Genomic DNA, 13,090 nt, shown 5'->3' on the forward strand with positions numbered 1-13,090 from the left:
TGGGAAGGGCTCTGCCCGGCTCCATACTCCTGACGTTATGCTTCCCCCTCCCCTTAGCCCGCAGCCTCTGTCTCGGATTAGCAAAAAAATATCGCTCCTGCAAGCGAACTATGATTATTATCGCAATGAGAGAAGTCGCAAAATCAACAGGAATGTTCATGCAAATTATAGAAAAAACCCAATCTAAATCCGTGAAGTAGTTCTCTCAATTGATAGCTAAACTGAGGTAAGGAATGCCCAAGGCTGGTGGGTGAGTGAGGAGGGCCCCACACCCCTCCCCCGCATGTCTCTCGGATTCACACAAATAAATTGATACCGCAAGCAAACCAGGCCCCTTATGGACCCTGTGATCATCAGAGGTGACTGTGTGCAGAGGGTGCAGACCTATAAATATCTGGGAGTGCAGCTGGATGACAAATTGGACTGGACTGCCAATACTGATGCTCTATGTAAGAAAGCTCAGAGCAGACTATACTTTCTGAGAAGGTTGGCATCCTTCAACATCTGCAGTAAGATGCTGCAGATGTTCTACCAGACGGTTGTGGCGAGTGCCCTCTTCTACACGGTGGTGTGCTGGGGTGGCAGCATAAAGATGAAAGACGCCTCACGCCTGGACAAACTTGTTAAGAAGGCAGGCTCCATTGTAGGATTAAAGTTGGACAGTTTAACATCTGTGGCAGAGCGACGGGCACTAAGCAAACTCCTGTCAACCATGAAGAATCCACTGCATCCACTTAACAGGATCATCTTCAGGCAGAGGAGTAGCTTCAGTGACAGACTTTTGTCACTGTCCTGCTCCACTGACAGACTGAGGAGATCGTTCCTCCCCCACACTATGCGACTCTTCAATTCCACCGGGGGAGTAAATGCACGAACATTAATTTTATTTTAATTCTTTTCATTTTTATTACTATTTAATTTAATATTGTTTCTTTGTATCAGTATACTGCTGCTGGATTATGTGAATTTCCCCTTGGGATTAATAAAGTATCTATCTATCTATCTATCTATCTATCTACAATGAGAGAAGTTTTCTATAGTATATAAATCATTATCATCTATTACTACATTGCACAAAAAATAAATCAACAAAAAAGTAAAATTATGCAACATACAGACAGTTCTTACCCATCTCCAGGAACTCATTGAACAAACTAAAGTAGGAGACATTATTCAAGTAATAATTTCGTAGCCAGTTATCTATCTCTCCATCTGTTTTTTTTTTCGCTGAACGATACTTAATAGAATTAACTTTCATTTTCACCCAGCTGCAGATGTAAAACATATTGAAAAGAAAATCATAAGTACAAGTTTAATAAATTGTTCAAACACAAAATAATGCTACAAGACAACAATTAAAACGTACATTCTTTTAAACAGAATCTTTAACTATTCTATTGAAAAACAATTCAATTACAGTTTATATAATACTGTTTAGATTCCAAATCACACTGTCATAAGTACAGCTTATCAGACTTAGTTTTAAAATATATGCAATATACCATTAAGATTCCAGTCACTTTTCTAAAGTGTAAAATGAGAACATCCTCAAAAAATAAATAAATAAATAAATATATATATATATATATATATATATATATATATATATATATATATATATATATATATATATATATATATATATATATAATTTCCACTTATTAACTGTGAAAAATATAACTATATTCAGGAGGTTTATTCCATTGAAAATAAGCTGTTAACACTGCAACAATTTTTTATATCTTTAGCAAAAAAGTACAATTCAACTGGATGAGATAAGGCTATAATGTTTGGTGAAAAATAGTCCAAGATGCAATAAGAATGAAAAACCTTCTGAATTAATATTTTACTTAATATGTAACAAAGCAAAAAAGTTTGGAAATATTCATTAAAGTTCCGATGTATAGTAATATAATTAAAATATAAAACTCACGGTGATAAAAACTCCACAATATTGCTAAGAGTTTGTTTCAGAATCATAATGATTGCCATCTGGATAAAGAGATCAGTCATACAGCCACTGGGATGGCACTGCAAACAAAGAAAAACACAATGGATCTATCAAGAATATTGCTGGGTGAGTTTTTCAAATATACAGCCAAAGAAAGATTTGCTCAAAAAGTTGGAACTAAACATCTGTATATTTTGGAACAAAACAGCACCACAAAGCATAACACCACTAAAAGGTGGGATAATAGTGAAGAAAACACACATAAACACACACAATCCATTAGCCTGTCTTACCAGCCCATGGATGTACCAATAACATTTTTAAAAAACACTCCCTTGACTTTGCAGTTCTTATAACTGATATTCATCACTTACTGATTAAGTTTACTATCAATACTGCAATATAGTGGGTTTACAAAAACATTTATATGGACGACTGAACCAATTATTAGACCTCCAACAAATACAAATTCTCCACAATGGTCTCAACCACTTTTAAATATACATTTTGGTATAGAATGTGGATTTTTTTCCAAATGATCTAAAGTGCAAGTGCCAATGGCATTAGAAACAAAAGAGGCATAATGAAGGAAGATTTTCAAAAAAAATCATTTTAAGAATAGTATAGAATTAATTCCTGCTGGGAAACAGCAAACACATTTTTATTTGGTGTTTATTACTTAAAATAAGATAATGCTCTGCTTTACTCAGATTCACTGGTGCTATATTCTTCTTTTTCTTAACATATTTTACTGTGTTTTGAATTGCTTTGAAAAATTTGCTTTGGAAATTGTCTTAAACATTTAAAAAATAATTTGTTTTTCAAAATCTATTTTACATTTTTTTTTTTCCTTTTTGGACTGTCCCTTGACTTTTTGATGTAGCTTTTGTTAGGATATATATACAATAAACTGACTGTGATAACTAAGATCTGAACTCATGTTTGCCTTCTTAAGAGCCAACATGAGAGTTTTGTTTATCTTATTATGTAACATTTATAGAGAATTGATTGTCTGTGTATGTATAGATAGCAAGGAAGATGAATATTTATAAAATGTATTATAAGTGTGGTTTATTGATTATTAGCAGCAAATCCCAATTGAATAGATTGAAAATTCCACATTCAATAATAAAATGTGAGGCCAAATAGTATGTGAGGACAAATAGTATTTACTGTATAGGAAGTAAGCACTACCATGAAAAACACACTCTGTCAAAACACTATACAGAAAAATAAAAATTGCACAAATTCTTGGACACACTTATTGAATAAATAACTGCTGCTGCTGGAGAGAAACCTAAAAAAAGCACATAAAATCTTGTTAATTAAACTAAATATATGCAAAGAGAATTTTGGACAGAGTGCCTCTGCAATAGCTAACATGCACAAAACAAACAAACAAACATGTTTATATTGGGCATAATGCCTATTTGCCGAACCACTAAGTATTTCAAATAATAATAATAATAATAATAATTTAAATCAGTGTTTCTCAATGTACTTCTTTATATCCAGAGGCTTTTTTGACCACTGAATAATTTGGCCAACCAAGGATAGTACTAGGGTGTTTTAAATTATTGTGGTATTGAACAAAAGTATTGTATTATTTCACAATGATAATGCATGCTGTGGTCTATAAAACTATGAATGCTTATGCTCTGATAGCCCAGTGACAGATAATGAGTAAGAGGTTAAGTATGCGTGTAGTGACAAAAACTGAACAGATGTGATAGGTATACATTTAATTCTGCATGTTCTGAGGGATAAATTTAATCTGCCCAGTTTGGGGTTACAGTGAGCCAACGATTATTGCCACAGCACTGGGTGTAAGGCAAGAAGCAAACAAGGGGATGGTATGCTGGTCCTTTGTAAGGCACAATCACACAGCCATTTCTATGTGCAATCAAATAACAGAAACCTAAAAATAAAAGTTGTTGTTTAGTTTTAATACAGGTGTTTGCTATTGATATTTTGAAACAGTATGATTTGGTGATGCAGCAGCCAGTGTTCATATCACAAATCTTTGGAGGCTCGGGTTGGTGATGAAAAAAAGAGGATGGATGTTATTTACTTTACAGTACACAAAGAACTAAACATATTTTGTTTATTGAGAAGTATTACTGACATACTTTCGTATTCAGTGTTAAAACTGGTAATCGTACACAGTTACACGCACTTGTTGATACCAATCAATCCAAAAATGAATAAGGAGAACATGCAAACCCCATTTAAAACCTGAATGTTCGCTCTATAATGTCACTCTGCCAATGTTAAAACATTTGTACTAAACTTACTATTTCTTTAACCTGACTAAAAGTAGATGTCTTTTACTCAGTTCCAGTCATTTAATTTTAAGCTACATGTGTGCTTTATTACTCCCTTAATAGCTATCACTAGATGACTGAAGTATGCGCATGTACAATGTAACCAGCAGCAGCAAGCAGTATCTTTGTGAAATATAATCCAATAAGTATTGCAAAATAATGAAATAGTTTTGCAAAATAAAGTTATAATTTTTGAGTGGCAGGAAAAAGCTTCTGTATATTGTGTAAATTACTGTCTCTTAAGAGAAAATAGGAAAGAAAATCTAAATGGTGACATGGTATCACAGTGGTGGTGCTACTGCTGCTGCCTTGCAACAAAGAGAACGGGGTTAATGTTCCAGGTGGTCACTGCATGTTCTCTCCATGTCCACATATTTACTCCCACAGTCCAAAGACATTAAAAGTTAGGTGAACTGGCATTGCTAAACTGGCCCAAATGTGTTTGTGTGAGTGTGCTCACCCTACGATGGACTGTCACCCAACCCAGGAATTGTTCTTGGTTTGCACACGATGCTTGCTGAGATAGGCTCCAGGTTTTCTGCGACAATGCTCTGGATAAGCAGGTTTAGAAGATGAATGGATGGATGAAAAATTCAGTATACAACCAAAACCAATATGACTTTGTACGGAATTACACTGATTGTTACCACATGTGTATCTTGAAAAGAGAAGCTGCACATGATCTCTGTGTAACTTCCAAATTACAGATGTGATCCTAATAATAAGTAATTATGCAATTAAATAACTATACTTTAGTGTCCTTCGGCTGCAAGTTCTGAAACATCACATACTCCACTAAATAATGGGGTAGAGAAAAAAATCTGACAAACTTAAAATTGAACACAACTATTAAAAGCATTGTATAACATCCATCCATTCATCCATTATCCAACCCGCTATATCCTAACACAGGGTCACAGGGGTCTGCTGGAGCCAATCCCAGCCAACACAGGGTGCAAGGCAGGAAACAAACCCCAGGCAGGGCACCAGCCCACCGCAGGCATTGTATAACACATTTGAGTAATTTAGTTCAATGTTGTGCAGGTCCAGTGTCTATCTGGAAGAGTCAGTCAACCACAGACAGGGTGTCAATCCATTGTAGTGCTCGTTCAATTAAAGTTACACTCCCAGGTGCAAATTTATAATTAAATAATTAATCTAACATACATATCTTTGAGATATGGAAGGGAAAATCAGAGCTCCCAACTAAAAAGTTATGCAAGCTCTGCACAGACAGTTAGAAGGATAGGAATTCAAAACAAGAAAACTAGATCCAGGCAGCAATGCAAAAAGTAACAACACTAAGCATAATAAAACAATTTATTATGATTTTCTACACACTTAAAATCATTTTGTTGGAATATCTGAAGATAGACTGGGTAGCCAACTGGCCTTAGGCCCATCATTTTCTTAAAATGTATGCAACCATTTGTAACTTTTGGCATAAGCTAAAACATTATTTTCCTGATTACATTATCTAATTTTTTTATTATACTACTTTGCAGAAGTCAAAGCCAGCATCATTAAGAAGAGTATTACATAAAGTCTAGGAATATCTAGGTGTGATTAGTGATTTAGTTTTCATAGTTTCCAGCACTTTATACATACAACATGTAATTCACCTCTTCCAGCCGCCACTGCTGTGCAATCTTTACATATTCTTTGGGATGACCATTAATCCTAAATAGACGTAAAAGAAAATTATGCTGATTATTAAAACAAAAACAAGGAAAATGATGAGCACAGCAATACTATGGATTTGACAAACCTTCCAAGAAAAAAAGCCACATAGAACAGGGATGAAAACAGGGTGAAGAATTGGAAGGTAAACATCTTCACAGTAAAGCTGCATTCCTTATCTTCAAAGAAAGGATTCCTCTCTGCAAACATAGCCAAGCACATGTAGGTTACAGCTGAACACAAACTTTGTTTGCTACAAAAAATGTTAATGACAAAAACCCTGAAACTGCAACAAATCTAAATGAAATAACTTTAAAAAGTATTTTAAAAACATACTAGACACAGTATACTTTGCATATAAAAATGTGTATTTCAGAATTAATTTCAAATTAATATAAAATCTGCTGCAAATGAGATATGGTGTAAAAGTGGCAAGATTCACATCTGTTTATATGACAGACTGTACTTTACAACTGGTTTACATACTGTCAAGATTCTGCATAAATAGAATGTCAATGTCAATTTATTTAAATAGCACATTTAAAACAACATCAAAATCCTACAATTAACATAAATAACATAAACAGAAATAAAATAAATAAGAAATAGAAGCAACCATCAAGAAAAGAAAATCGATGGATGTAGGCCTAATACTTAAATGTTTAAAATGTATTAAAAATATTAAAATTTTAATATATTTACATTTAAATATTGAATTTATCAAATTTAAATAATAAACTATACTACAGTATGTGTAGTATGTATGTATTGTCCATACAAAAATAAATTTACAGGGATTACATAAGGAAGCAGTGGGTTTGCATTATATTTAGCATTTTAAAGAATTACCAACATACCTATTTTACATAGAAAGATAGCTACCTCTCTGTTCACCTAAAAAAAAGAAAATCTAATAGTTATTTGCATATTGGATATAAAAGGGTAAATTAATCAACAACATAAAATTAAAGTAGTAGCAGAGATTTTTAATAAACAGTGCTGAAGTAAATTATAAAATTTTTACCCATCTATCCCATTACACCCTGCATACTTAATTTAAAAAATGAGATCCTTCATTTGTTTTTAGAACATATAAACAGTTTTGACAAAAAGGGTAATTCAGTCCAACGTAGCTTATGAATTCCTGTTTAACTAACTCGTACAAAATACCATCTAGCTGAGTTCTGTAGGTCTACAAAGTACTACTATCTAGTACCCTATATGTCCACATAACTATGGATCTCTGAGTCAAGCAACACTTTTAAACATTTGCACAAACTCTTAAACAGCTTGCTTACGAGTAGCTTCTATACACTTCTTGAATGCAGAGAGTGGCAGGTAGTACTCCTCATTAAGTAGTACTTTCAATATATACAATATCCATTGAGTATTCAGATCTAATATCTCAACTTTGCTAGCTTCCTGTATTTAAAAATTTTCCCAGTGAATGAAAATCTGAAAAATATGCATTAATGCTTTATATACATAACCACTAACTGCCTTCCACAAAATTCCTCTCCTAACGCTCCTGACCTTTCCTAATGACCTTTTAACTATTGCTTCAATATATATTATATGCCAAATGGTAAAATACAGGAGTTAATATTTACAGATTATGAACTTCTCAGAATTTCCAAATATTTCAAAACTTTGGGATGATCTTGTTCAGCATTACATACTATGTACTTTTAATCCAATGTCTTCACATGCTCTTCACACTTGTTTACTCCAGTTGTTCTCTTTTAGACTCAGACATATTATTTTAGACATATTTTCTCAACAATAGTCTAATTAAAATTAAACTCAAATGACTTAGCTGATGTACAGTAATACATTCTTTACCAAAATACTATAAAACATTACAATCTTTAGATCCTAGTGATCTGATTAACTCTACCCCTGAATTCTATCCTGATTATCATATAATAAAATATCTAAACAGGCTTCTTCTCTCCTCAGTGTTTTAACTGATCACATCTATAAATTCCCATTTCTGTGCTCTGCTATCTGTGGAGCATTCACTGTTCATATTTGGTTAGTAAAGTCCTCTATTAATACAACATTTCCATGTCAATTTGCATTTTTGATATATTTTTTTTTTTTTAAGTTGCCTATTAATGCTTATCTGCATTACGGAGTGTACAACAGACTTCCACATTAGGCCTTTATCCTTGCTGCATTTGAGTTGAATCCATATCCTCTTTAAAAAAAAAAAACCCTATGTGCGTCCAAGTGTCCGTGTGTGTTTTCTGGTGAAGTGCGCATGTGCGGGCCGCGCCGCACATTGTACTGTGCCCCGCCCATGCGCTCGGCACGTGGACGCGCGCACACACACTGGAAGCTGGGCACGCAGTGAATGGCCTAGCCGCCGCCACGCACGATAAGCAAATAAAGCAGACACACTGGAAGCTGGGCACACAGTGGACGGCCGCGAATGATAAGATATAAAGGACACCATTGCTGGGGAGAGTGCTGATTGGGTAGTTGCGGCAGCGCACATAAAATCCGTTGTTGGGGAGACGCCACACAAAATAATCAGTTGCACACCCCCACAGATTAAAATACTTGCTGGGGAGACGCCACAGGCACGATTATAAGCAGCACGCCACACATTACATCAGTTGCTGGGGACACTCTGCTGATTGCCCACTGTTGTGACAGAAAATTAAAGTTATATTACGGACATCAAAGCCAGTATTACTGTCAGGGAAAATTACAGGCATTTTATGGAAATACAAACCAGTACTATTGCGAGAGAAAATTAAAGACATATTAAAGGATGCATATTACAGCCACATACAAGCCAGTATTACTGTAGGAGAAAATATTACGGACGTATCTACTAACAACATGCCACCCAAAAAAAGGACACGTCAAGTAGGACAAAAGACACAGACAATCAAATCCTATATAAGCAACATCTCCTGGAAGAATGGTCAGCTCAACAAGTAAACATCAACAAAAGAAACGCTGAAAGACAAAGAAAAATATGACCAAATAGATCAATTGAAGAAAAAGAAAATGACTGCCAGAAAAACGCTAAAAGAGAAAGACTCAGAAGAGCAAACCTTAGAAAAGGTTGGCATTTACTTGCCAGAACCAGTATTCAGCCTTGGTCAGTTTTATGTTGCATTATCAAGAGTTAGAAGTTTTCCAGATGTTGTCAAGGTTGTAGAGATTCCTGAACAAGGCAAACTGTTGCCAAACTCAGACAGAAGTTTTACAAGAAATGTTGTCTATAATGAAATTGTACAGAAAAATTTCATGAGGTAAAAAAATTGAAAATTTTACCTAAATATCTTCTTCAGATATTGTGTCTTACAGATTGTTACAAAGTTTTACACTAAGGTAATATTAATTATACTTACTGTATTGTCATGTACGTTTCTATTTTATTTTTATTATTATTTTACTTTAGGCTTCTTGAAAAAAATGTTATGCACTACTGTTCTAGCGCCCGTTATTGTAACGGGCTTAATGTCTAGTATATTCATTAAGATATCATAGGTCACTTTTCTTTTTTTCTTACTATCATTCACTTAAAAATAAAGTTCAATACATAATGAAATGGCTAATTTTATGTTTTACTACTTTGCATAGAACAATGATACTTTGAATAATGCTGAGCTCCCATCTTCTGGGGTAGCTACATTAACAAGACCGTAGACTACTGTATCCTGCTTTCTTCTGTGTGTCACCACTAATAAACACACTCTTATTTGATGACTAAACACTCAATGAGAATTTGTTAAACAATACCTGAAGGAAGCTGTCATTATACAAATTATCAATGCTTCCTCCACTCCTTTCAGTATACAATACTTAAAATACGAAAGTACACAGAACAGAGACCTTCAGAGAATTGTATACTAACAGCATATCTGCTTCCTTTGTCACCAAAATATTTCTTCCATTACATTCAAATCGAACACTTCTATATAATCAGCTTTCCCTGTTTTACCCATTCTGGAAGCTCTATTATAAAGCATTAATATCGTTTTTAAAAAAAATATAATGACTACACCAGTGTTTTCTAAAACAGAAGAAGACTGGATAATCTGAAACAACACTTGTAATTGACTACAATAGAGTCTACTGTTAGACTGTAGATAGTCCCTTGACCGACCACATTCTTCCAGTTCACAAAACTGTCTAATTAGGTATTATAAGGTATATTCCATATTTGACTTACACAGTCAAAAATATACCAGAAATTACACCTACTTGTCAAAGATGTTTTTTCAAGCAACATCCACCCTCAGAAACATAGGTACATCCCCTGCCTAAACCTTACTGGACTATAGTTTCAGCCTACCTATCAGAAAGCTTCAGAATTACTACAAATCCTTCACAGTTAGTAGTTTGTTTGGGGGTATAGCAGATAGAACACTACAATCTTTGGTGTTACTCTGTAGTCATAACATACGCTACACTATTCTTTTATTTTTCTGCTTAATTGGAAAAATGCAAATGAACCTACCCTAGGGTAATGAAAAAATTATGCTCTATAGCACTTAGTGAGAAGTCAAGCAAAATGACACCTTTTATTGGCTATCTAAAAAGATTACAATATGCAAGCTTTCGATGCAACTCAGGCCCCTTCTTCACCCCCGAAAGCCTGCATATTGTAATCTTTTTAGTTGGCCAATAAAAGGTGTCATTTTGCTTGACTCTTCACTACATCCATATTGGCTAACGCAGTACAACAACCTAGTACTGAAGCACTTAGAGAAAATAACATTTTCTTTTTAAAAGAAACAATGGATTTATTTTCAGCACATGACAGCTCTTTATTAATGATATCCTCAGACAGGACACTTACTAGAAATTAGGGAACAAGATCAAATGCTAAAAGCCATTTAAAGCCTTAACTTTTATAAATTTAACATACTCTTTCATACTTGCTCTCACCAGGTTAGTGGGGAAGAGGAATTTAATTATGGCTGTATGATAGTGTAAATAATATAAATGTAACTGATTCCCTGAATGACAACTTGCAGATATATGAAAATCAATACAACATTTAAAAAGAAACCAAAAATGTATGAGTCTTTACCTAATGAAGCAGATTTAGACAAAAATGTCAGGACAAAAGTATAGGTCCATTGAGGGGTTTAAAACTAGTTTGTAATTATGTAATTTAGGAAGTAAAGAGGAAAAGCTACACATGAATTTGCTTTCCTGAGAGGTTTGCTTATATATGGTATGTTTGTTGTGAATAGTTTGGTTTAAAATGCTGTCTCCACGAAGATCAGAAATCAATTCAAAGGCAATAAAGTTTCTTTATTTTAACTCTTGTCCCTCTACCTTTTTTTAGTTAAACCAAAGTAACCACTTTAGTTTTTCAAAATCTTATTGTATGTATTGTTTATTTATACGTTATTTACCTATATCTTATATATAACGAGACACATTATAGACTGCTTATATATATATATATATATATATATATATATATATATATATATATATATATATATATATATATATATACACACATACATACACATATATACATATATACACAAGGTGTACTGACATGCCAAATTCATCATTCGCTCCTAAAACTTTTTTAAAGCTCTTTTTTTTCCCCTTTAGAAGAGTTTTTTTGCTTTTTTTCACCCGCACAGGAGCAAAAGCAGCCGAGTGTTTGGGGGATCAATTTGAAAAGTTACTTGTTACTTGTACTTGTTATTTATATTCAAGCTAATGCTCAGAAGTACATAGGCAGGCAGCTAGCGTTAAGGCGCCAATCAGGGACTAGCGGTGTTCGGAGCAGGCAAGACAGTAAGAAATTAACTGTCAGTGGATATTCAGTAAGCAAGTTTTTCTATATTGAACAGTTTTTAGTTTTAGTGGTTAGGAAAGTAGAATAGTTAAGAGGGCAATAGTTTAAGGGTTCATTAATACAAAGGATTACAAATGATGCAAGTTGAGAGCTTTTAAGTAAGGAATAAGAGGAGAACAGGCAGAGAAAAATAAAGTTAACCTCATAGAAAGAAAAAAACAACAGGCAGTCAAGAGAAAGAATATTACAGGAGCCTAAGGGGCCAGAAACTGTCAAATAACTGTAGCAGTTCTTTAGTCTATTTTCTTTGGCTTAATTTTTTTTAGTTTTACCATTTAAGTTAAACATTTAATCTAAATAAAATATTAAAAAAATGTTAAGGCAGTTTTAGTAATCCTAACTCGTATTTTAATAACGGGGCCAGTGCAATACAAGTCCTGTTGGCCTTTCTAGATGATTACTTGGAGAAACCAGTCTTCTAGGAGGGCTGCATCTGCAGGATATGTTAGCTGATCCAGAACCTCGAGCTTTGAGCTTCTGAACTCAAGGAGGAGTTGGTTGGCCTGCGCTGTAGTAGAGAATTGGCAGACCTGGCCCAGGTGTCCTTTAGAGGTGTACCCTAAGGTGGTGTGGGTGAAGATTCCAGACCAGACAGGTGGGTCACGGTCACAAGGTGAATGGTGCACACTGTCTGGGCACATCAACCCCAGAATTGGAAGTGTCCAACCATTTTCAGGTCCTTGTGGAGCAGAATGGTGTCTCTGAAGATTCTGAGGTGTTAGGCAGGCATGTGGAGCCCCAATGGGCCACCTCAAAATCAGCTTCCAGAAAGACAGAGGCAGTGATAGTTGGTGACTCAAACATTTGGGAGACTGAAGTGCAGGTTTGCTCCAGAGACAGAAAGTATCACACTGTGCATTCTGGGTGCAGAGGTGGGAGACCTCCCTGGAAGGGTGGATTGGCTCTTGGCTACAGCTGGATTGGAACCAGTGGATATTATCCACTTTGGAACAAATGACATACATTGGGGCATGAGGCCGAGTAGCAGAACTGACAAGGTAGTATTCTCTGAAGTTATGCCTGTGCCACACTCCAGTCCAGGTAAGACAGAGAAGATTAGAAGGCTTAACATGAGGCTCAAATATTGGTGTAGGGTAGAAGGGTATAGGTTTACCAGGCAATGGGACTCCTTTTGGAACAGATGGGACCTGTTCTGCCATGACGGGCTACATCTGAACCGGAGGGGCACCAAAGTGTTAGGGAGGTGTAGGAGTAGGTTAGTCAAGGATTGTTTAAACTAAGGTATGGCATGGGTCAGGGAGCTTAAGAGAGGCCAGGTTTAGAACT

The 13,090-nt window shown here is 34.9% G+C and overlaps 1 protein-coding gene across 1 annotated transcript in view; it reads right to left on the reverse strand.

Moving 5' to 3' along the window:
* Window positions 1–13,090, reverse strand: part of LOC120529551 (anoctamin-9) — a 96,887-nt gene that overhangs the window by 15,523 nt on the left and 68,274 nt on the right. The window contains exons 14-18 of the mRNA XM_039753449.1: window positions 6,813–6,849; window positions 6,044–6,155; window positions 5,898–5,955; window positions 1,934–2,031; window positions 1,129–1,268 (exon numbers count right to left, since the gene is read on the reverse strand). Of these exons, the coding sequence (XP_039609383.1) occupies window positions 1,129–1,268; window positions 1,934–2,031; window positions 5,898–5,955; window positions 6,044–6,155; window positions 6,813–6,849 (445 nt within the window). The remainder of the gene's footprint in view (window positions 1–1,128; window positions 1,269–1,933; window positions 2,032–5,897; window positions 5,956–6,043; window positions 6,156–6,812; window positions 6,850–13,090) is intronic.

Source organism: Polypterus senegalus, chromosome 1 (assembly GCF_016835505.1).
Source record: "Polypterus senegalus isolate Bchr_013 chromosome 1, ASM1683550v1, whole genome shotgun sequence".
Classification (NCBI taxonomy): domain Eukaryota; kingdom Metazoa; phylum Chordata; class Cladistia; order Polypteriformes; family Polypteridae; genus Polypterus; species Polypterus senegalus.